This window comes from Anarhichas minor, unplaced genomic scaffold (genome assembly GCF_050575085.1).
Source record: "Anarhichas minor isolate MPS153535 unplaced genomic scaffold, ASM5057508v1 ptg000154l, whole genome shotgun sequence".
NCBI lineage: Eukaryota > Metazoa > Chordata > Actinopteri > Perciformes > Anarhichadidae > Anarhichas > Anarhichas minor.
The window spans coordinates 492,853-517,915 of NW_027466600.1; the positions used below are offsets into that span (position 1 = coordinate 492,853).

General features: G+C 43.2%; 2 protein-coding genes and 1 long non-coding RNA gene across 3 annotated transcripts in view; 1 reads left to right on the forward strand and 2 right to left on the reverse strand.

Moving 5' to 3' along the window:
* The window catches only part of eml4 (EMAP like 4), a 32,292-nt gene extending 28,619 nt beyond the window's left edge, over positions 1 to 3,673 (forward strand). Inside the window, exons 23-24 of the mRNA XM_076085381.1 lie at positions 288 to 418; positions 700 to 3,673. Coding sequence (XP_075941496.1) covers positions 288 to 418; positions 700 to 1,158 — 590 coding nt within the window. The 3' untranslated portion in view covers positions 1,159 to 3,673. The remainder of the gene's footprint in view (positions 1 to 287; positions 419 to 699) is intronic.
* Positions 3,466 to 5,188, reverse strand: LOC142943716 (uncharacterized). The gene is made up of 2 exons (XR_012952131.1): positions 4,971 to 5,188; positions 3,466 to 3,773 (listed from the first exon to the last, which is right to left on the reverse strand). It is a non-coding gene; the product is annotated as an uncharacterized LOC142943716 (long non-coding RNA).
* Positions 5,189 to 5,852: 664 nt separating this feature from the next.
* LOC142943712 (uncharacterized) lies at positions 5,853 to 10,318 on the reverse strand. Its single transcript, XM_076085380.1, has 4 exons — positions 7,465 to 10,318; positions 6,513 to 6,517; positions 6,312 to 6,405; positions 5,853 to 6,150 (listed from the first exon to the last, which is right to left on the reverse strand). Exons 1-4 carry the CDS (start codon positions 7,508 to 7,510, stop codon positions 6,011 to 6,013), a joined length of 285 nt encoding a protein of 94 aa, XP_075941495.1. The 5' UTR covers positions 7,511 to 10,318; the 3' UTR covers positions 5,853 to 6,010.
* Between the last annotated feature and the right edge of the window lie 14,745 nt (positions 10,319 to 25,063).

Here is a 25,063-nt window from a genome sequence, read left to right on the forward strand (position 1 = left end):
ACATACTACACTTAGTGCACCTACTACACTTAGTACAACTACTACACTTAGTGCACCTACTAACCCTAAATAATTAATTAGAAACAAGAGCAATGAATCCAAACATGTGACTTTCCCTTTTTATCAAAAATACTTATTCAAACTTTGTGAAGTTATTTTCTTCCTGTTTCAGTATTTATGTGTGTGTGTAGTAATACGCACATTAACGTATGTGTAGTACACACGTTATTGTGTGTGTAGTAATAAACACGTTAATGTGTGTGTATTAACGTGTGTGTGTTTGTTAGGTGTGTGGCCCGAGGGTTCAGATGGCACCGACATCAACGCTCTGATCAGATCTCACAACAGGAAGGTGATCGCTCTGGCCGACGACTTCTGTAAAGTTCACCTGTTTGCCTACCCATGCTCCACCCCTAAGGTGAGACACACACACACACTTTTCTATCAAACTTCATTTAATTTATTAATTCTTACGATCAGAGTCCAATAAGACGGAAGCCTTTGACGTTCCTTCAAACACAAACAAGATTATCTGAGAATAATTTAAGTATTCTGGTTCTCAGTTGTACTGGGCTCCAGTTGTACTGGTTTCAGTATTTAATTACTCTAAACCAAAATATAGAAGTGTGGTGAACTGTTCCAAAGAACATTTAAGGAGCCTCAGTTCATCCCATAGATCAATAATGTGTCTATCCACAGGCTCCCAGCCACAAGTACAGCGCACACAGCAGTCATGTGACCAACGTCAGCTTCCTGTATAACGACAGTCACCTGATCTCCACTGGGGGTAAGGACACCAGCATCATGCAGTGGCGTTTGGTGGAGAAGTCTTCGCTCTCTCTCACCGACGGCCTCTTATCTAACTCTGCCCCCCACCGGGTGGACCCCATCTTCGCCCTGCCTCCTCCCGTAGCAGCCACGCCCACACGGGACCCCGTCATTCCTCCGACGGCCAATGGAACCCAAGAACCCTGCCCAGACACCCCGCCTCCTACAAAGCTAGCCCCGCCTACCTCTGAGTTAACCCCGCCCCCCTCAGACAGCACGGTGAGTCTGAAGGACAGCCTGGAGCCGAGTGATGACACGCCTAGTGATGACACGCCCAGTGATGACACGCCCAGTGATGAAGGGCTGCCCCCCCTCACCCCCCCCTCATAGTCAGACATGCTGTCTTTTTGAGGAACAGGCTGAGTTTCACACCTTGTGAGGACATTTTTACAAAGACGTTTTGTTTGTTCCTCAAGTTGTGTTGGACCTTTAAATTTCAGGGTTCAGACTTAGTCTTAAGGTTGGAATCAGGTTTACATTCAGTTTATGTGGGTTAGGCATGTAGCTAGTGATGGTTTAGTAAGAGTTAATACAATATGATACATAACTCAGTCAAATCACAGAGGATACACATGAAACAAGTATTGATATCATTCAATGTGACTTACACTTCCGGAGGACATCTGTGATGTCCATCCAGAATAAACGCTTTAGAACTTGAGAATCATCATGTTCTTAATTTTCTGCTGATCAGAGATCATTCAGCAGACATTTAATGTTGTTTAATGTCTCCATTTAACAACATTAAACGTTTAATTTCTCCATCAAACGTCTGATGTCTCCATTAAACATTTAATTTCTCCATCAAACGTCTGATGTCTCCGTCAAACGTTTGATGTCTCCGTCAAACGTCTGTCTCCATCAAACGTTTAATTTCTCCATTAAACGTCTGATGTCTCCATCAAACGTTTAATTTCTCCATTAAACGTCTGATGTTTCCGTCAAACGTCTGATGTCTCTATTAAACGATTAAACGTTTGATTTCTCCGTCAAACGTTTGATGTCTCCATTAAACGTTTGAGGTCTACATTAAACGTCTGCTGAAGTTTTACTTAATGTGAAAAAATAGAATCAAGAGTTCTCAGTGGTCCAGGTTTAATGGTTGCTTTAAGGCGAGGCCATGCGTTGTCAATGAGGGTCCCCAGAAGTATACAAGTACAAAAGTGTGTGTGTGTGCGTTGGGACTCGAACCAGTGTCACATGTTTTTTTCTTATCAGTCAGCTGTTAAAATCCACTTTCCTTCAGTTTAATCAAACGCGGTGTCACAGTTTGAAACACCTGGAGAGTCTGATTCACCTGAGGAAAGACTGGAAGAGGAGCAGTTACCTGTCATACCTGGACATTTACTCTCATCCTTTAAACAGTTTGAAAATCTCTCCTTGGTCCAGATGTGCTTTCTACTGCAGAGAGCAGAGGCCTGGAACACAGGTGTGACAGGTGGCTATCAGGTAACTTGTTCTCCTCCAATAAGAGTCGAGCAGTTGAACAGGAAGTGAACCTGCAAGTCTTAAATGTCTTTTAGAAACTGGTTGTTTTTTAAATTTGGTTTAATAATTCGTTGGCTATAAAAAAAAAAAACTAACGATGTTTTATCAGTGTCTTATAATGAAAAATACCTTTAACGATTATTGATTATGAGTTTCTAATGAATATTGATCAAAGCAATCATGTACGATGAGCTGCACACAGATTCTCACAATTTATAACAGAAAAGTCAAGTTTCATTCATTCATTTGACTTTGTTGCTCTATTATTTTGTTTAACTGCCAAACTCAATACTTAATTACAATAATTCAATTGAAAACTTCTGACTGATTCACAATAAAAGCCCTCCAGTGAGGAGACAGTACTATGGAAGGTGTTTAATGTAAATCATCCAAGATATACACAGTACAAACCAAAGAGAAGAGAGTAAAGTTAAACTACCACTCCCAAGGTGCATTTCACTAAGGGACATCCAATCACACAGCTCCACATTCTAAATGTTGATTTAGATCTGGTTTAATCATTAAATCTTTTAGCACCAGTCAGGTCCGGTCTGGAAAACCCATTTGTTGGATCTGTTTTGAGAACCTCGGACCTCAGACAGGTGAGCTTCAGTACAGAATGTCTGGAGATCAAGGATGAAATAAACAGGAAGTAAACAGAATGCAAACACATGACATCGACCTCCAGAATAAAAACTGTGACTCAAATGTTTTTTAATAGTCAGAAGTGGATCAGATGGAGACAGACAATCTGTTTGTATATACTGCAGATATCTGTATATTTCTGTTCACTCCTCAGCTACACTGTAAAAATCCCATTTAACGCTCACATCTCTCAGCCAATCTGGTCACAGGAAACACTTGAGAACCTCTCCCCTGATTGGCTAGATTCAGTGACTCACTGCTGATGTTTGTTTTTATCTCTTCTGGACCATTTCTGTTCAAAATGTAATCTGAATGTCATGATGACGTCACTCCGGACGGGGGGTGGGGCCTTTCAGTGGAAGACGGGGGGTGCGGGTCATTAATGTTTTTGCCTTTTTAATACTCTTCATCTTTCTTATGCTCGTCTCTCTGAAGGGATGGTTTTGAGTTTTGGGACTCACTGGATGTCCAAGGAGGGACGGTGCCGGGGGGGGGGGGGGGGGGTCATGTGGGGATTTCTGGATTCAAGCGTTTGTTTATTTTACAGTGTTCAGTAACGACATTGATACCCATGATGATGATGATGATGACGACAATATTCATGTGACTGTTTTGAGCCAATGTATTCTTCTGTGATGCATTCCTGTCAGACGGCAGACTGTACTGAAGATTTCAACAAAAAAATGCAAATAAATGTTTTAAAAACTGACAACTCACCTCAAGTTTCCTTCCTGTTGCTGTTTCCTAGGCGATCTGGTGGTACAGGTGAGTTCATCTCAGCCTGCAGTTTCTTCTCTGGCCTTCAGGTGTTGCTGTAGACCAGAGCACAGTATATAGAGGAACCTGTATTCATGTACAGCAGGAGCTTCTACTAGTTGCATAATCTGATACTATTGAACTTATCAATTACAACTTAATAAACAGCTATTAGATGTTTATAATGCGTGTTGCAAATTTGCATTTCAGGAGAGACTGAAGCTGCATCCACACTGCTATGCTTCCATTTAAAACGGGTTTTAAAATGAAAGCAATCTACGTCCACACAGTAGTCAGACATAGGCCTACTCTAATAAGAAAAGGTCTGGCTTGATACTTACATACCTGCAAATTTGTCGCTTTTCGGCGAAATTTGCCGTTTTGAATCAAAATATATCATCCACGTGAATCGTGTAGATCTGTAGAGGTTTTTTTTGCGGGGGGGGGTCAACTGGCCAGCCAGCGTTTCTCAGATTGGAGTGAGTCGAGGAGAAAAGGTGATGTCATGATCTTCGCAATAAAACATCTTTGACGTGTCTTCATTTCCCTCTGTTAAAGTTTAAGTTCCGTTATGTTCTGTTACCATTCAGACTTGCTGGGTTAAGTTAACGTCCACTGCATGCGGAACTTTGTGGACTGTTAACGTTCGTCAGTATCGCGATTTAGGAGGAAAACAAACGTAACGTGATGAAACATGCAGCCCCCCCGTGTTCTGGTTGCAGGTTGTTTTTTTAACTCAAAGTAGAATGAGGCGATTTTGTGGTGATAATAACTTGAAACATGAGGCCCAGATACTGATGAGATGATGAGGTCAAAGAGCTTCAGGAAGAGGAGGATGTCTGTAGCGCATGCTTGACGCAGGGCTGAGATGTGAGTGGAGGTGGGCCTGGATAAAGGTGGAGGTGGGCCTGGATAAAGGTGGAGGTCTAAACAGACGTGAGTATAGCTTCCTGCTGTCACAGTGTTTTAAATACATTGATAAGGCAGGGTATGCTAAATGCAGCCTCTGCTCCATGAGATGAACTACAGCAACAAGGGCTCACATGCCCTCTCATCACACTGTACACACCGTTCACTTAAGATCTTCCTCTATAATGTTCCTCTATAAACTGAAATGGACAAAGTTAGTTACAAGGCTGCAGGTCTTACTTTCTCTCTTACACACACATTCACACACACTCATAAAATAAACTTTAAAATGAACACTTACAAATCGAAGTTTACTAGATTATGGGTCAATAAATGTGGCTTACGTCTCACTCGTTTCCTCTCGGTTTCGTTGTCTGTTCTTACACTCTTCTGGGTGACTGGAAGTCCCTGTCGTACTGGAGAGCATTTATGCTTTTGTTCGTTTACAGTTTGTTCGTGAACTTCACAATAATTGTACAGAACAAAATAAGCATTAATAAGAAAAGGAAAGTCCTCCGTTTTGTGTCCATTGCCTTTCTCAAAGCGCAAACCTCTCTGTGTGTCAAACATTATGATTCTGTCTCCTCTCCCCCACCGACTCCCTCCCTTTCAAAATAAAAGCCCCATGGATTAACTGTATCTTAACATGAAGCTCAGAATAAGGCTTTTTTGTTTAAATACGTAATGCTCTTACTAATAATATGACAACTAGTTCTACTCCTGTTAATATTTCTAGTATTACTACTAATTATGCTACTGCTACTACTACTACTACTACTGCTTTTAGCTTCTTCAGATAATGCAGTTTAGCTTCCAACTCTGCCAGTTATAAATATAAACCAGAAGGTTTTTCATCAGTGTAGTTCAATGATTTTGGGCTTCAACATTTTTCAGGCAGTTTCACGTTTTAGTATTTTCAACAGTGCTTTGCAATTAATTTCAGCTTTCAGCATTTCAACGCATTTTCTCCTGTGTCTTTGATGAGGCTGGTAATAGTTTTTATTAATTAATAGTTTGAATTCAGAAGGAGGAACACTGCTGCTGCAATGTGTGTAAACTGGCAATAAGGTTCAGGGAGCTTATTGTTTCCTTCCTGTGCATGAAACACAGAGTTACTCCTCGGTCAAGGTTGCTGTGTTTTACTTGTGTACTTTTACTGTTGATACTCTAACTACATGAAACTGAAAGTACTTGTGTACTTTCACTTGAACCAAAAAACTTTAAAATTGTTCCTGAACATTTGACACACTCAGGAGGTTACTGGTTTATTAAGTTCACAGAAACAACACTGACACGTGAGTCAAAGTCCAGATAGGAGATCTCCCTCACTTTATTTCACTGCATGTTTTTCCATGATGGCATTATTTCCTGCGCTGTGATTGGCTCAAGCGTTGCAGCGGTTGGTGTGGCAACAGGTCCATCCAGGTTTAGAGCAGTTGTCCTTAGGAGTGCAACCCTTTTCTCCGTTATCTGCAACATTAAACAGCAAACTCATCGACAGAGCGTCCACACATGCCAGAGAATATTAATAAAAAGACTTTCATTTTCAAATTCATATTGTGTTTTTACAGAGATGCAAATGTAAATAGGTATTTATTGTCCAGATCTACTGGACCAACGTCTTAATCCTTAAGTGTTATTTTAAATTCCACACAAAGATCTTTAAAATCCCGATTTACACCCACCTCTGGTGTAGCAGGCCTGTTGAACTGGGCCGCTGCAATCCAGGAGCATGTTGTTGACCATCAGGAAATCCTCACCGTAACACTGGATTGTAAACTTCTGAGCTGCAACACAAACCTGAGACCTCACATATTTGTCGAAATAAACGTTGCAGGACTGTCAGGGAAAAAACTGAGTGGATGACCCAGAACAGGTAGACCCACATCAGCTTTAATGATTACACTTTCCATGACTGCCATCAGTGTAAATTCACACTTATTGATTAAAACAAATTAGTTCATGTTCATTTTTCACAAAGTTCATAGTCCCAAAAAATGAAGTAGTTCACGCTCACATTGGTTCTCCTGTTTTTTTTTTAAACTGGTCGGATGCTATGACATTTAAATAGTCTCTAAACCCGAGCACATAACAACCAGGCGTGTTCACGTGATATGAGGGCACAGAACAGTGCTGAGGTAGCTTTTCTTCGGATGTGATGAGTGCTAGCTTGACCCTCACTAACGACTGATGTCTCTGCCCTCTGCTGATTGAGTGCATTTGATCATGTTCATTAATGGATATGTTAAATTCACTGTTCACCAAAAAATTAACACGTTCCACGATTTAAATTATCATTAGTCACTTTCCATTTAAATATTACATTATTTACAGTTTCACATATTGCTTAAAGTGTATAATTAATATTTCTCACTGGGACTCAACTTGAATTTAACAAAAGCGGCCATTGCTGCTAACCCCAACCCTAACTCCAACTGCCTTATAATAATAATAATAATAATAATACATTTTATTTATATAGCGCTTTTCATAATACTCAAAGACACTTTACATTAAAATCATCATATATAAAAGGAATACACTAAAACATAAAATACACAATATCGGTCACACATTATCAGACTGCTATATTCTTGTGGTTGACCTGTAATAACCTCCGTAAATCATATATGTATGTTTTTGTTGCTAAAAAAGACCCTACATTTCCCTCAGAAAATACTTATGTAACAATATAGGTTGTTAGTCATTTGTTCAAATGGTTAAATGTGTAACCCAACCCCAGTGTGTGATCGTCCCTTCAGTTTAAATAGTTAAATATGTGAGTGTTTGATGATACCTCCAGTTCAAATAGTTAAATGTGTGAGTGTTTGATTGTACCTGAGCAAAGTGGCAGCAGCAGCAGCAGCAGTAGGTAAACCTTCATGATTCTGGTCTTTTGTCAATGCAACTCAACAAGCAGTACAAATTGAATAAGGAGAAGAACGAAGCTGGACTTTTATCCTTTGCTGACACACACACACACACACAAAACAAACAAAGGTGAACTGACAGACTAAGTGAACCGACGTCTGTTTGTTCAAAACTTGTTCAGTTCAAAGTTTTAAAAAGTAAATGAACAGTCATGTTTCTGATGAGTCATGGTTGAATTTTCTCGCACTTTGGACACTGAAGTAGAACAAACATCTGTTTGTCTCACTCCGAAAGTTTCTATTGATGGAAGCGAGTTAATAAATCAGCAGATATTACCTCCTCACAGATTTGTTGGTTTATTAGGTAAGAGGTAATGACCACAATTGCCGATTGGCAATCATCTATAAGTTAGGGTTAGTGCTAGCCTAACGAAATGTAGGGAGTGTTGGTTAGGGGATTGTGATTATGTGACTGGCTCCCAGCGAGATAATCCGTGCACTGTCCATCACTGCCTCACACCACAAAGCTCCTATCTCTCATTGAGGCCTTTGAGATGTGTGGATTGGGGTTAGGTTTCGGTGGGGACGTGGTGGAGGTCACAGGGAGCACTTGCACAAGGGGAACATTTATCTAAAAGAGATCTTCGAGTGTTATTTTCTTGGGAGCATAGGTTTGCTAAAAAGCCCCCTATAATAAACAACCTTTTAAAAGAATAAAAGTCGAAAATGGGATAAAAACAAAAAAGTTAAAAGGTTAAAATATCATAAAATAAATTATTAGAAGGGTTAAAAAAAGAACAGAGCAGACGCAAGACGGGCAACGGGAGTAGACACTTAAAAGAAACCCCAGGATCTCCATGGTCCGTCCCTCGGTAGAGGTTCCTATAAAAGTCGGGTAAGTTAAAGGTACCATCCAAAATAAAATATAATAAATGTATGACTGTATTCATCTTCTGGAGCAACAACTGAACTTCTGACTCACCCAGAATCTGATAAGTATTGTATTCTTGCTTTAACTAAGTTGTCTTTATAGCTGTACTTAGGCTTGCCTCAGTTGTGATTGGACTGTGAGTTTCTGCCTGTCTGAGGAGGTGTGATTTAGTCTCAGCTAGGGTTAGGTTTGGGTAAGGACGTGACCACCTGGTGGAGGTCACGGGGGGCACGGGCACAAGGGGAATATTTATCTAAAAAGATCTCAGGTGTTCTTTTAAAGCAGCATAGATATGCTAAAAAATCCCCCATAGCAAACAACCTTCTAAAAGAATCAGTTAAAAATGAGTAAAAGGTTTAAAAAGACATCAGAGCAGAGGCAAAACAGGCAACGGGAGTTGACCATTAAAAGAAGCCCCAGGGTCTCCAAGGTCCGTCCCCCGGTGTGGATTCCTGTAAAATTCATAAAACGGCCAAACAAGGGGATAAAGGTATAAAAGCAAACCCGCACACAGTGTTTCCTTAATAAATATATAAATAAACATAAAAAAGATATAAATAACTAGAATATATAACAAATATAAAATGAGGATAAATAAACATACAGTATAGGTATACACACACACACACCCCACATCTAAAACTTTAAAAAATAAATAAATAAGTGCTTTAAAAAGTAAAACCATCCAAAAGTGAGGCAAGGTAAGGAAACACTGGGTTAAAAGGATAAGTGCCATAAAAAGGTGTAAGACTTTGCCCAATGACCTCTTCCCCCATCAGCCGTTAAGACGAAGGGAGAAAAAAACGGGTTAGGGTTAGGTTTAGGTAAAAACGTGACCACCTGGTGGAGGTCACGGGGGGCACGGGCGCAAGGGGAATATTTATCTAAAAAGATGTCACGTGTTCTTTTAAAACAGCATAAATATGCTTAAAAATCCCCCATAGCAAACAACCTTCTAAAAGAATCAGTTAAAAATGTGTAAAAGGTTTAAAAATACATCAGAGCAGAGGCAAGGCAGGCAACGGGAGTCGACCATTAAAAGAAACTCCAGGGTCTCCAAGGTCCGTCCCCCGGTGTGGGTTCCTATAAAATTCATAAAACGGCCAAACAAGGGGATAAAGGTATAAAAGCAAAGCCGCACACAGTGTTTCCTTAATAAATATGTAAATAAGCATAAAAAAGATATAAATAACTAGAATATATAACAAATATAAAAAAGGATAAATAAACATATAGTATAAATATACACACACACACACCCAACATCTAAAACTTTAAAAAATAAATAAATAAGTGCTTTAAGAAGTAAAACCATTCAAAAGTGAGGCAAGGTAAGGAAACACTGGGTTAAAAGGATAAGTGCCATAAAAAGGTGTACGACTTTGCCCAATGACCTCTTCCCCCATCAGCCGTTAAGGCGAAGGGAGAAAAAAAATGGGGGGAAAAGAGAAAGTTTTTTTGGAAAAAGTCGGGAGTCCAAAGTGGGCCTCGTCTGCCTGTAGAGTTAAAATAGATAAATGTATCAATAAGATTAAAAGACAAGATAAATATATTTATAAATAACACAATCAATAATTTAGGATAAAAGCATGCATAATATATTAAAACCACACATAAAAGATAAATGTAAATAATTTAGGATAAAGGCATGCATAATATATTAAAACCACATATAAAAGATAAATATATAAAAATAGATAAATAAATAAAATAAATAAAAAATAAAAAAATACAAAGAAAACATGTATATAAGGAAAATGCCATGGATACTGAGGGGTGGGGGAAAGGGAAGAGGGAAGAAGTTGAGGTATGGCAGACGAGGCTCCTGGATGAAAAGGAGGGGGGGGAAAAAAGGGGGAGGGTAGGGGTGGGACCATGGAGAACCGGAGCTGGTTTATTACTTAAAAGAGGTAAAAAAAGCCGGTTAAAAGAGTTGGACACAATTAGTATTTCTCATTAAGACCATCAGGTTCTATTGTTTTGAGTCTGTGTATCCATTTCCTCTCCTGGGATGGTGTGAGTTGAGGGTGTCCAGAAATGTATGAAAGTCCTGTTCTGTGTGATTCCAGAGGCCGAAGATGTCGTCCAGGTACCGGAAGTACAGGAGGGGTTTATGTTGGAGTTTGGTAAATGCCACCTCCTCCCAATGGGCCAGGTAGATGTCGGCATACGATGGTGAGTATTTCCGGCCCATTGCACAGCCACACAACTGGAGATAGTGCTTATTGTTGAATTTGAAGTCATTTCTGGTGAGGGTGATTTGTAATAACTGTATGATTTCTTTGTCGGGTCTGGCTGGGTCTGGGTGCTTATTAAAAAGGGTTAGGGTTGGGTTGGGGTTTTGGGGAACAATGCTGTGAAAACAGCAAGGTCCCACGATGCACGGTCCATCGCTGAGCTCCGACTCTGAGCCACCGGCGAGGTCACCATCACACCCCGGCCCCTCACACAGTTCGGTTTGTTCATTCTCCCACCGAGGTAAGTATCAATGTTCACAAGCATCCACACACGCCCAAACATCCAACCGTTCTGTCCCGACATATGAAAAAATTGGTCATAGTGCGCTAAAATATCTGACAAATTTGTCTTGATATTGCACTAAAAATTGTTATTATAAAAGCAGACTATATGGTCTTTACCCTGCGCTCATAGCAGACTGTATGGTCTTGGCCCTGCGCTCATAGCAGACTGTGTGGTCGTAACCCTGCGCTCATAGCAGACTATCTGGTCGTAACCCTGCGCTCATAGCAGACTGTTTGGTCTTAGCCCTGCGCTCACGATTAAGCCTCTGTCGCAACGTTTCGGAGATGTTCCTCCTTCATCAGGCAACTGGCTTAATTTTCCTACGTGAATTTCGTGACCGTTTTTTTGTCCCACTGTGCCTAATTGCCCCATCCTACAGTGAGGTTATGTTTAGGGCAAAGGACAAGGGACCGAATGCTTGTAGAACTGACCCCAATACCCGCTTCTCCATTGAGGTTGAGCTTAGGGCATAGGGCCAGGGAAAAGATTAAAACTGGAGGGTTAGGGTTAGGGTGTTAGGGTTAGGGTTGGGTTGGGGTTTTGGGGAACAATGCTGTGAAAAGGGTTAGGGTTGGGTTAGGGTTAGGGTTAGGGGTTAGGGTTAGGGTTAGGGTTAGGGTTAGGGTTAGGTGCAAGGGGAACAAAGAAGTCTGGCTGCACTTAGGGTTAGGGTTAGGGTTAGGGGTTAGGGTTAGGGTTAGGGTTAGGGTTAGGTGCAAGGGGAACAAAGAAGTCTGGCTGCACTTAGGGTTAGGTTTGGGTTCGGGTTATGGGAGAGTGCTGTAAATACAGTCCAGCCCCCGGTGCACTGTCCATCACAGAGCCATGCTCCGAATCCCTCAATGTTCGTTCAAACCCTGTGGGTCCTTGGTCCCGAGTTTAGCGATCCATCTCATCTCGGCCTTCTTCCTCTGTGCCGTGGTCCAGCAGGCGTTAGTCTCGACGACTGTTGTTGTGAGTGCTTCCAGTCCATGTAAGAGAAAGTGTCTAACTAGTGGTGTATCAGTCTTCTTTCTCTTGGTAATGTTGTACTTGTGTTGTGCAAAGCGTGTGGAAAGCATATTGCCAGTTTCACCCACATATTGTAATTTACACTTTGTGCATGAAATATTGTAAACACAGTTTTTGGTGAAAGGGTCTCCTCTGGTTAGGATTTTAAATATTTCCCCTGTGCTGTTATTACAGAGCCACTGTCTATGTCTAAAGTAATCTTTTTGTACTGTGGGCCTTGGTTTTAAAAGTGGTTGTATTTTAGCCTTTACTAAGTGATCCTGTAAGTTTTTATTCCTTCTGAACGCTGGTATGATACTGTGATTACTTAGGGTGGGAGACCCTTTGATGCACGTATTGAAGTTGATTCTGAGTTGGTTGGATAATTTCTTGGTGGACGGAGAGTAGGTGGTGATGAGTGGAAGGCTTGAAGTAAGTGCTGTAGGTTTAACCTCCAGAAATGATTTGAGGCCCTTTCTACAGAAGGTCCTAGAGTACCCCCTAGTGGACAATGCTCGAAATAGAATTGTGACCGCTTCCTTGAAATCATTCTGTCCTGTGCAGATTCTGTGAAATCTAAGTAATTGTGATTTGATTAGTCCCGCGTACGTATGTTTGGGATGGAAACTGGTCTTGTGGAGGAGAGCATGTGTGTCTGTTTCTTTAAAGAACACTTTGATATCTAAACATTGATTTTTTTGGAAATTGTTTCCTTTAAAAATTGTCGTGTCCAGAAAATCCACCGACTTCAGACTGCTCGTTGATTTAATTTTAATCGAGTCCCTGTGGGTATTGAGGGTATTTAGGAAGCTCTCAAATTCTAGTTGGTTATGGGTCCACACCCCCCAGATATCATCGAGGTATCTATAATAATGGAGCGGCTTTTTTTCACATGCCTGCAGTGCTGTAGTCTCCCATTCAGCCATGAAGATATTGGCATAAGCTGGTGCGAATTTTTTGCCCATGGCTGTTCCTTTAATTTGTAAGAACCATTCCTCGTTGAATTGGAAATCATTTCTGGTCAGATTAATCTTCAGTAATTCCAGTAGCTCTTTATCAGGCCTCTTTATGTTACGCTGTTTTTGGAAGGCGTTTTTTATAGCCTGTAATCCCTCTTCAATGTCTATGTTGGTGTATAAGCTCTCAATATCTAAGGTAAAGAGGATGGCTTCTTCAGGAATCTTCAGTTTCTTTACTATGTTCACGAAATGATAAGTGTCTTTAATATAGCTGGGATGTGTGATTGAAAGAGGATTTAAAAAGTGGTCCAAATACTCCGCCGTGTGGTAGGTCTCGCTGCTGCAGTCTGAGACAATAGGACGGCCTGGTGGAATTTGATGAGGTAAGCTCCATTTACTGGGATCTTTGTGGATCTTAGGGAGCATATAAAAGATTCTGGCTCTGGGTGTGGAGTCCCCTATCAGGTAGTGCTTCTGTTTAGTGTTAATAAATCTTTTGTCGTGTAAAGATTGGATGATTTTATTAACTAAGGGGATGGTGTCCAGATAGATAGGTTTATCTAATTGAATATAATATTTCTCATCCTTCAGTTGTCTGTAGCCTTCCCACAAATATTGTTCTCTATCCAAAATTACTATGGCACTCCCTTTATCTGCCGGTTTGATGACAATCTGTTTATTGTCTTTTAATTGTTTGAGGGCCAGAATTTCAGAATTGCTAAGATTAGGAGGAATTTGGTGAACTTTAAATTTGGTGTCAAAATATCTGTCGTCCGCTCTGATGATATTATCAATTTCTGGTGGAATTACAGTTTTTGGAGGAGTCCATGTTGACTTGTGAATAAACGGAAGTCTTTTAGTAGGAGGCTTATGCTCGTAGTAGGCCGCTAATCTGAGTGTTCTGTGATATTGTTGTACATCATACTTGGTTTGTGGGATCAGATCCCTATTAGTGCCCTGAGTGGGAATAAAATTGAGTCCCCGGGAAAGCAGAGATATCTGTTCAGTGGTCAATTTTACATTCTTGGTTAAATTGATAACCGATTTGTTCCCCTCCTGTAGCGGCAGGCTTATGGGGATACTTAATTTAAATGTGCGCACCAGTGGTCAAATATGATTTTTCCGGTCTCATTTGTCCAATGAACATTGTCTGCTTCAGTTTTGAATTGTGTGCTGGGTAACATAGGAATGTACTCACCCAGTAGTGCAATGTATGTGTTGAGCTGTGTTAAGTTATGTTTCTCCTTCTCTGTCAGGCTGTTGGAAAAGTTAATTTGTGGGATGATGATCCGAGCCTGGGGAAAGGTAGTTTTAGCCACTCTCAGCATGCTCTGCAGTTGCTTGATGGACGTCTCTTTAGTCTTTTGGTCCCGATTGCAGATTCCGAAGGACATGATGATCTTCTCCACCGTGACGTGTGTTGTAGTGTTTTGCAGAATGCCCTCAGCGTTCCTGAAGTTGGCCCCTGGAAACGAATCGATCTGAAGGTCAGTTATGGTGTGTGGTGGCAGAGTAGACACATTTGAGTCTCCCATGATGACATGTTTTTTGTGGATGTTAAGATGCCATTCTTTTAGCTTTCTGGACGACGTCATGTGTCTTGAAGGGCGAAAGGGGCCCGCTGTGTGGGGTGTGAGGAGTACTCCCGTGCCGGCTGCCGGGGTAAGCAGGGTCTGCACTGCTGTGTGCAACGTTTCAGTAGATCTGAGTGTCGGGGCGATGGGACCCCCGCTGGGAGGACCAGCCTCACTCACCCTGGTCTCCTCCTCTGGGAGGATGGTGCTGTGAGTCGGCGAGAGTTCATCAATGGAGCTTGTGTCGTGTGAGACGCAGCCATTCCCCTGTGTGGGTGTGTGTGTGCTGGAAGATGGAGACTGGGTGGGCTGTGATGCGTCACCCAAAGTGAAGGGAAACATCCTGCGGATCCTCTGAGGTAGTGGAAGGTGCTGTAGAGGAGTGGCTGTGAAGAGGTCCTCCTCTGGTGTGTCCTCAACCACGCGCAGAGATGGCTCTGACCTCGCTGCGGAGAGAGGCCGACTGTGAGAAGTCCACCCATCCTCCAGTGTTGTGGGGACCGGAGTGTGTGCTGGCGTCTGAAGTGCACGGGGGGACATGTCCGTGGCAGCAGCGTGCAGCAAGGCTGTGGTCAGACCCGAAGCTGTAGCTGCGCCAGAGCCCCGACCTTGTGGTGGGAGGTCTCTCTTCGCGCCGACTCGGGGGGCTGAAATCTCCGGTGTGTGCATGTGTGTGTCAGTCTGCTCCTGCAGTCGTGTCAGTTCCGCCGTGATGATCTCTTCAGTCTCGGTCAGTGTTTCAGGCGTCAATCTGCGGCCGAAATGTCTCTTAGCCCAGTTAGACGCTATTTCGAACGGGGCATGCCACTCAGGTGACTCTAATATGTGCAGTTCACCTATTTCTTTTTCAATAACCTGTTCATAGTGGTTACGGAGAATGACGAGTGTCGTGTGTGCCCAGTTTTTGGCGTTGCCCTCAATCAGTTGTGATGTCTGTGTGTTAGGTACTGCAGGTTTAATCAAAATGGTTAACTGTTTCGTCATTTTGTCAATTGACACTGGAGTTTTTTCAGTACTCACATTAGAGAAGTGGTGAAATGCCTTGATTGTTCTGTGTAAGATGTGGCATTTGAGGGCAAAGTCTGGATCATCTGACCTTGGTTTATTCTCATCTCGATCTCTCACTTCAGGTTGATTACGAGTCTTGACTTGTGGGTGGTTCTCCCTCCTCCTATCTTCAGTGTTGATCTGTCGTATGTGCGCGTCTCTGCGCCTGGGCGCGTCTCTGCGTCTGGGCACCTGTTGCGGCTCCGCGCGTCGTCGGCTCTCCTCTCCATAATTGACGCGAAGTGGCGAGTTGCGTCTTCCGTAGTCCTCACGAAAGCGGCTCGGAGAATCCCCTCTGCGAACCATGTAACCTCCGCGTGGAGGGTCCGGTCTGTAGTAGGGCTCATCCCTGCGTTTCCGCGATGCGCTGTAGCTGTCCCTGTGTCTGTTCACCGTGTCGGGCAAGCGTCTTTCGCGCCGATGCAGCGATGGCTCTAGTCGGTCCTGACGAGGCTGGTTGCGTCGGGGAGAGACCCGGTCGTGGACGGGCAGGCCCGTCCTGGTCACGGAAGCGTAGGTTCTGCGTCGGTGACGGGAAGGCGACCTGCGGCGGTGGGGCGAACTGGGGGCGTCCTGGCGAAGTTCAGGAGCGCGTCCCCTCCGTGCGCTAATGTCCGCTCTCCTACCTCCATCATTAGCGGGAGCTCCGCGGTAGTGCTGGGATCTGTCCCTCCCTCTGTACGTGGCAGTGGGATAGATGTCTCGCTCCGGGCTGCGATACCTTCCATGGCGGCCCCTCTTGTAGGTCACCGTGGTCCATTCCTCTCTGTTCAGTCGTCCGTGGTAGCTCATGCTAAGCTAGCCCCGTGTGTGTTTTGTAGGCCAGGAAAAAGTTACAGAAGCACTTTGGACTATTTATTTTGGCCAAACAGTGAAGCAAATAAAATGAATGAAAAAATAAAAAATGATACAGCAACGTTTCGATTTATATTAAATCTTCTTCAGGCTGATAAATTGTATAAAACTAATTGATTGTGAAGAGCGTGATGCCGCGAGTCAACTTACTCAGCGAACCCGCTTGAAAAAGGAGGGACCGGAAGCCAAGGTTGGCTTTACAACAGGTCAGAGGTCAAACGTCACTTTACGTGAAGACGTAAAATTAGACCTAACTTTACGGTCAGCAGTTATTTACATCCTTTTTCCTTTGTAACATAACATGCAACCATTAAACATGTAAAAAATGAATATATATATATATGCACACATAAACCATGTTTGCAATTTGTGTGTGTGTGTGGAAAAGGTAATAAGCTTCAGTGCATTTAACCAATATAATGTTCTGGCATAACTTTGGAACAGGTAATAAGCTTCAGTGCATTTAACCAATATAATGTTCTGGCATAACTTAGGAACAGGTAATAAGCTTCAGTGCATTTAACCAATATAATGTTCTGGCATAACTTTGGAACAGGTAATAAGCTTCAGTGCATTTAACCAATATAATGTTCTGGCATAACTTTGGAACAGGTAATAAGCTTCAGTGCATTTAACCAATATAATGTTCTGGCATACCTTTGGAACTCAACATTTGTAAAATACACAAATATATGTCACATTTGTACAGACAGGAGGTGGAAACCCTTGACCATAATAGCAGGTAAGTATTTAACAGGTAAGTATTTAACAGGTAAGTATTTAACACTGATAGTGAAGAGGCCTAAACTGTAAGGTTGAGTTTAGGGCTCTTACAAGGAGGTTAAGTTTAGGAAAAAACCTTTGGGTTGGGCTTCAGGTAAGTAAGTGGTTGTGTTTAGGTCTGGGTCCGGGTTGAGGTGAGGTCAGAGTTAAGGTTAAAGTGGGTCCAAATTAGGTTTAGGTCAGGCTGACGGTGAGGTCAGGGTTAAGGTTAAAGTAGGTCCAAATTAGGTTTAGGTCAGGTTGAAGGTGAGGTCAGGGTTAAGGTTAAAGTAGGTCCAAATTAGGTTTAAAGGTGAGGTCAGGGTTAAGGTTAAAGTAGGTCCAAATTAGGTTTAGGTCAGGTTGAAGGTGAGGTCCGGGTTGAGAGAAGATAAGGTTAGAGTTAGGCGCAGGATCAGGAATGAGGGAAATATACAAACATCAAAGGGAAAAGGAACAAAGCAAAGGAGGCACTGGCTGGTCAGGTTTGGGTTCGGGTTATGGGAGAGTGCTGTAAATACAGTCCAGCCCCCGGTGCACTGTCCATCACAGAGCCATGCTCCGAATCCCTCAATGTTCGTTCAAACCCTGTGGGTCCTTGGTCCCGAGTTTAGCGATCCATCTCATCTCGGCCTTCTTCCTCTGTGCCGTGGTCCAGCAGGCGTTAGTCTCGACGACTGTTGTTGTGAGTGCTTCCAGTCCATGTAAGAGAAAGTGTCTAACTAGTGGTGTATCAGTCTTCTTTCTCTTGGTAATGTTGTACTTGTGTTGTGCAAAGCGTGTGGAAAGCATATTGCCAGTTTCACCCACATATTGTAATTTACACTTTGTGCATGAAATATTGTAAACACAGTTTTTGGTGAAAGGGTCTCCTCTGGTTAGGATTTTAAATATTTCCCCTGTGCTGTTATTACAGAGCCACTGTCTATGTCTAAAGTAATCTTTTTGTACTGTGGGCCTTGGTTTTAAAAGTGGTTGTATTTTAGCCTTTACTAAGTGATCCTGTAAGTTTTTATTCCTTCTGAACGCTGGTATGATACTGTGATTACTTAGGGTGGGAGACCCTTTGATGCACGTATTGAAGTTGATTCTGAGTTGGTTGGATAATTTCTTGGTGGACGGAGAGTAGGTGGTGATGAGTGGAAGGCTTGAAGTAAGTGCTGTAGGTTTAACCTCCAGAAATGATTTGAGGCCCTTTCTACAGAAGGTCCTAGAGTACCCCCTAGTGGACAATGCTCGAAATAGAATTGTGACCGCTTCCTTGAAATCATTCTGTCCTGTGCAGATTCTGTGAAATCTAAGTAATTGTGATTTGATTAGTCCCGCGTACGTATGTTTGGGATGGAAACTGGTCTTGTGGAGGAGAGCATGTGTGTCTGTTTCTTTAAAGAACACTTTGATATCTAAACATTGATTTTTTTGGAAATTGTTTCCTTTAAAAATTGTCGTGTCCAGAAAATCCACCGACTTCAGACTGCTCGTTGATTTAATTTTAATCGAGTCCCTGTGGGTATTGAGGGTATTTAGGAAGCTCTCAAATTCTAGTTGGTTATGGGTCCACACCCCCCAGATATCATCGAGGTATCTATAATAATGGAGCGGCTTTTTTTCACATGCCAGCAGTGCTGTAGTCTCCCATTCAGCCATGAAGATATTGGCATAAGCTGGTGCGAATTCTTTGCCCATGGCTGTTCCTTTAATTTGTAAGAACCATTCCTCGTTGAATTGGAAATCATTTCTGGTCAGATTAATCTTCAGTAATTCCAGTAGCTCTTTATCAGGCCTCTTTATGTTACGCTGTTTTTGGAAGGCGTTTTTTATAGCCTGTAATCCCTCTTCAATGTCTATGTTGGTGTATAAGCTCTCAATATCTAAGGTAAAGAGGATGGCTTCTTCAGGAATCTTCAGTTTCTTTACTATGTTCACGAAATGATAAGTGTCTTTAATATAGCTGGGATGTGTGATTGAAAGAGGATTTAAAAAGTGGTCCAAATACTCCGCCGTGTGGTAGGTCTCGCTGCTGCAGTCTGAGACAATAGGACGGCCTGGTGGAATTTGATGAGGTAAGCTCCATTTACTGGGATCTTTGTGGATCTTAGGGAGCATATAAAAGATTCTGGCTCTGGGTGTGGAGTCCCCTATCAGGTAGTGCTTCTGTTTAGTGTTAATAAATCTTTTGTCGTGTAAAGATTGGATGATTTTATTAACTAAGGGGATGGTGTCCAGATAGATAGGTTTATCTAATTGAATATAATATTTCTCATCCTTCAGTTGTCTGTAGCCTTCCCACAAATATTGTTCTCTATCCAAAATTACTATGGCACTCCCTTTATCTGCCGGTTTGATGACAATCTGTTTATTGTCTTTTAATTGTTTGAGGGCCAGAATTTCAGAATTGCTAAGATTAGGAGGAATTTGGTGAACTTTAAATTTGGTGTCAAAATATCTGTCGTCCGCTCTGATGATATTATCAATTTCTGGTGGAATTACAGTTTTTGGAGGAGTCCATGTTGACTTGTGAATAAACGGAAGTCTTTTAGTAGGAGGCTTATGCTCGTAGTAGGCCGCTAATCTGAGTGTTCTGTGATATTGTTGTACATCATACTTGGTTTGTGGGATCAGATCCCTATTAGTGCCCTGAGTGGGAATAAAATTGAGTCCCCGGGAAAGCAGAGATATCTGTTCAGTGGTCAATTTTACATTCTTGGTTAAATTGATAACCGATTTGTTCCCCTCCTGTAGCGGCAGGCTTATGGGGATACTTAATTTAAATGTGCGCACCAGTGGTCAAATATGATTTTTCCGGTCTCATTTGTCCAATGAACATTGTCTGCTTCAGTTTTGAATTGTGTGCTGGGTAACATAGGAATGTACTCACCCAGTAGTGCAATGTATGTGTTGAGCTGTGTTAAGTTATGTTTCTCCTTCTCTGTCAGGCTGTTGGAAAAGTTAATTTGTGGGATGATGATCCGAGCCTGGGGAAAGGTAGTTTTAGCCACTCTCAGCATGCTCTGCAGTTGCTTGATGGACGTCTCTTTAGTCTTTTGGTCCCGATTGCAGATTCCGAAGGACATGATGATCTTCTCCACCGTGACGTGTGTTGTAGTGTTTTGCAGAATGCCCTCAGCGTTCCTGAAGTTGGCCCCTGGAAACGAATCGATCTGAAGGTCAGTTATGGTGTGTGGTGGCAGAGTAGACACATTTGAGTCTCCCATGATGACATGTTTTTTGTGGATGTTAAGATGCCATTCTTTTAGCTTTCTGGACGACGTCATGTGTCTTGAAGGGCGAAAGGGGCCCGCTGTGTGGGGTGTGAGGAGTACTCCCGTGCCGGCTGCCGGGGTAAGCAGGGTCTGCACTGCTGTGTGCAACGTTTCAGTAGATCTGAGTGTCGGGGCGATGGGACCCCCGCTGGGAGGACCAGCCTCACTCACCCTGGTCTCCTCCTCTGGGAGGATGGTGCTGTGAGTCGGCGAGAGTTCATCAATGGAGCTTGTGTCGTGTGAGACGCAGCCATTCCCCTGTGTGGGTGTGTGTGTGCTGGAAGATGGAGACTGGGTGGGCTGTGATGCGTCACCCAAAGTGAAGGGAAACATCCTGCGGATCCTCTGAGGTAGTGGAAGGTGCTGTAGAGGAGTGGCTGTGAAGAGGTCCTCCTCTGGTGTGTCCTCAACCACGCGCAGAGATGGCTCTGACCTCGCTGCGGAGAGAGGCCGACTGTGAGAAGTCCACCCATCCTCCAGTGTTGTGGGGACCGGAGTGTGTGCTGGCGTCTGAAGTGCACGGGGGGACATGTCCGTGGCAGCAGCGTGCAGCAAGGCTGTGGTCAGACCCGAAGCTGTAGCTGCGCCAGAGCCCCGACCTTGTGGTGGGAGGTCTCTCTTCGCGCCGACTCGGGGGGCTGAAATCTCCGGTGTGTGCATGTGTGTGTCAGTCTGCTCCTGCAGTCGTGTCAGTTCCGCCGTGATGATCTCTTCAGTCTCGGTCAGTGTTTCAGGCGTCAATCTGCGGCCGAAATGTCTCTTAGCCCAGTTAGACGCTATTTCGAACGGGGCATGCCACTCAGGTGACTCTAATATGTGCAGTTCACCTATTTCTTTTTCAATAACCTGTTCATAGTGGTTACGGAGAATGACGAGTGTCGTGTGTGCCCAGTTTTTGGCGTTGCCCTCAATCAGTTGTGATGTCTGTGTGTTAGGTACTGCAGGTTTAATCAAAATGGTTAACTGTTTCGTCATTTTGTCAATTGACACTGGAGTTTTTTCAGTACTCACATTAGAGAAGTGGTGAAATGCCTTGATTGTTCTGTGTAAGATGTGGCATTTGAGGGCAAAGTCTGGATCATCTGACCTTGGTTTATTCTCATCTCGATCTCTCACTTCAGGTTGATTACGAGTCTTGACTTGTGGGTGGTTCTCCCTCCTCCTATCTTCAGTGTTGATCTGTCGTATGTGCGCGTCTCTGCGCCTGGGCGCGTCTCTGCGTCTGGGCACCTGTTGCGGCTCCGCGCGTCGTCGGCTCTCCTCTCCATAATTGACGCGAAGTGGCGAGTTGCGTCTTCCGTAGTCCTCACGAAAGCGGCTCGGAGAATCCCCTCTGCGAACCATGTAACCTCCGCGTGGAGGGTCCGGTCTGTAGTAGGGCTCATCCCTGCGTTTCCGCGATGCGCTGTAGCTGTCCCTGTGTCTGTTCACCGTGTCGGGCAAGCGTCTTTCGCGCCGATGCAGCGATGGCTCTAGTCGGTCCTGACGAGGCTGGTTGCGTCGGGGAGAGACCCGGTCGTGGACGGGCAGGCCCGTCCTGGTCACGGAAGCGTAGGTTCTGCGTCGGTGACGGGAAGGCGACCTGCGGCGGTGGGGCGAACTGGGGGCGTCCTGGCGAAGTTCAGGAGCGCGTCCCCTCCGTGCGCTAATGTCCGCTCTCCTACCTCCATCATTAGCGGGAGCTCCGCGGTAGTGCTGGGATCTGTCCCTCCCTCTGTACGTGGCAGTGGGATAGATGTCTCGCTCCGGGCTGCGATACCTTCCATGGCGGCCCCTCTTGTAGGTCACCGTGGTCCATTCCTCTCTGTTCAGTCGTCCGTGGTAGCTCATGCTAAGCTAGCCCCGTGTGTGTTTTGTAGGCCAGGAAAAAGTTACAGAAGCACTTTGGACTATTTATTTTGGCCAAACAGTGAAGCAAATAAAATGAATGAAAAAATAAAAAATGATACAGCAACGTTTCGATTTATATTAAATCTTCTTCAGGCTGATAAATTGTATAAAACTAATTGATTGTGAAGAGCGTGATGCCGCGAGTCAACTTACTCAGCGAACCCGCTTGAAAAAGGAGGGACCGGAAGCCAAGGTTGGCTTTACAACAGGTCAGAGGTCAAACGTCACTTTACGTGAAGACGTAAAATTAGACCTAACTTTACGGTCAGCAGTTATTTACATCCTTTTTCCTTTGTAACATAACATGCAACCATTAAACATGTAAAAAATGAATATATATATATATGCACACATAAACCATGTTTGCAATTTGTGTGTGTGTGTGGAAAAGGTAATAAGCTTCAGTGCATTTAACCAATATAATGTTCTGGCATAACTTTGGAACAGGTAATAAGCTTCAGTGCATTTAACCAATATAATGTTCTGGCATAACTTAGGAACAGGTAATAAGCTTCAGTGCATTTAACCAATATAATGTTCTGGCATAACTTTGGAACAGGTAATAAGCTTCAGTGCATTTAACCAATATAATGTTCTGGCATAACTTTGGAACAGGTAATAAGCTTCAGTGCATTTAACCAATATAATGTTCTGGCATACCTTTGGAACTCAACATTTGTAAAATACACAAATATATGTCACATTTGTACAGACAGGAGGTGGAAACCCTTGACCATAATAGCAGGTAAGTATTTAACAGGTAAGTATTTAACAGGTAAGTATTTAACACTGATAGTGAAGAGGCCTAAACTGTAAGGTTGAGTTTAGGGCTCTTACAAGGAGGTTAAGTTTAGGAAAAAACCTTTGGGTTGGGCTTCAGGTAAGTAAGTGGTTGTGTTTAGGTCTGGGTCCGGGTTGAGGTGAGGTCAGAGTTAAGGTTAAAGTGGGTCCAAATTAGGTTTAGGTCAGGCTGACGGTGAGGTCAGGGTTAAGGTTAAAGTAGGTCCAAATTAGGTTTAGGTCAGGTTGAAGGTGAGGTCAGGGTTAAGGTTAAAGTAGGTCCAAATTAGGTTTAAAGGTGAGGTCAGGGTTAAGGTTAAAGTAGGTCCAAATTAGGTTTAGGTCAGGTTGAAGGTGAGGTCCGGGTTGAGAGAAGATAAGGTTAGAGTTAGGCGCAGGATCAGGAATGAGGGAAATATACAAACATCAAAGGGAAAAGGAACAAAGCAAAGGAGGCACTGGCTGGTCAGGTTTGGGTTCGGGTTATGGGAGAGTGCTGTAAATACAGTCCAGCCCCCGGTGCACTGTCCATCACAGAGCCATGCTCCGAATCCCTCAATGTTCGTTCAAACCCTGTGGGTCCTTGGTCCCGAGTTTAGCGATCCATCTCATCTCGGCCTTCTTCCTCTGTGCCGTGGTCCAGCAGGCGTTAGTCTCGACGACTGTTGTTGTGAGTGCTTCCAGTCCATGTAAGAGAAAGTGTCTAACTAGTGGTGTATCAGTCTTCTTTCTCTTGGTAATGTTGTACTTGTGTTGTGCAAAGCGTGTGGAAAGCATATTGCCAGTTTCACCCACATATTGTAATTTACACTTTGTGCATGAAATATTGTAAACACAGTTTTTGGTGAAAGGGTCTCCTCTGGTTAGGATTTTAAATATTTCCCCTGTGCTGTTATTACAGAGCCACTGTCTATGTCTAAAGTAATCTTTTTGTACTGTGGGCCTTGGTTTTAAAAGTGGTTGTATTTTAGCCTTTACTAAGTGATCCTGTAAGTTTTTATTCCTTCTGAACGCTGGTATGATACTGTGATTACTTAGGGTGGGAGACCCTTTGATGCACGTATTGAAGTTGATTCTGAGTTGGTTGGATAATTTCTTGGTGGACGGAGAGTAGGTGGTGATGAGTGGAAGGCTTGAAGTAAGTGCTGTAGGTTTAACCTCCAGAAATGATTTGAGGCCCTTTCTACAGAAGGTCCTAGAGTACCCCCTAGTGGACAATGCTCGAAATAGAATTGTGACCGCTTCCTTGAAATCATTCTGTCCTGTGCAGATTCTGTGAAATCTAAGTAATTGTGATTTGATTAGTCCCGCGTACGTATGTTTGGGATGGAAACTGGTCTTGTGGAGGAGAGCATGTGTGTCTGTTTCTTTAAAGAACACTTTGATATCTAAACATTGATTTTTTTGGAAATTGTTTCCTTTAAAAATTGTCGTGTCCAGAAAATCCACCGACTTCAGACTGCTCGTTGATTTAATTTTAATCGAGTCCCTGTGGGTATTGAGGGTATTTAGGAAGCTCTCAAATTCTAGTTGGTTATGGGTCCACACCCCCCAGATATCATCGAGGTATCTATAATAATGGAGCGGCTTTTTTTCACATGCCTGCAGTGCTGTAGTCTCCCATTCAGCCATGAAGATATTGGCATAAGCTGGTGCGAATTTTTTGCCCATGGCTGTTCCTTTAATTTGTAAGAACCATTCCTCGTTGAATTGGAAATCATTTCTGGTCAGATTAATCTTCAGTAATTCCAGTAGCTCTTTATCAGGCCTCTTTATGTTACGCTGTTTTTGGAAGGCGTTTTTTATAGCCTGTAATCCCTCTTCAATGTCTATGTTGGTGTATAAGCTCTCAATATCTAAGGTAAAGAGGATGGCTTCTTCAGGAATCTTCAGTTTCTTTACTATGTTCACGAAATGATAAGTGTCTTTAATATAGCTGGGATGTGTGATTGAAAGAGGATTTAAAAAGTGGTCCAAATACTCCGCCGTGTGG

Bases quoted from the DNA above. Each gene is read 5' to 3' on its own strand.
- LOC142943712 (XM_076085380.1), bottom strand. From the start codon at position 7,510: ATGAAGGTTTACCTACTGCTGCTGCTGCTGCTGCCACTTTGCTCAG. The intron at 6,151-6,311 runs GTGGGTGTAAAT...CTTTTTATTAAT, and splicing joins ACAGGCCTGCTACACCAGAG to ATTCTCTGGCATGTGTGGAC.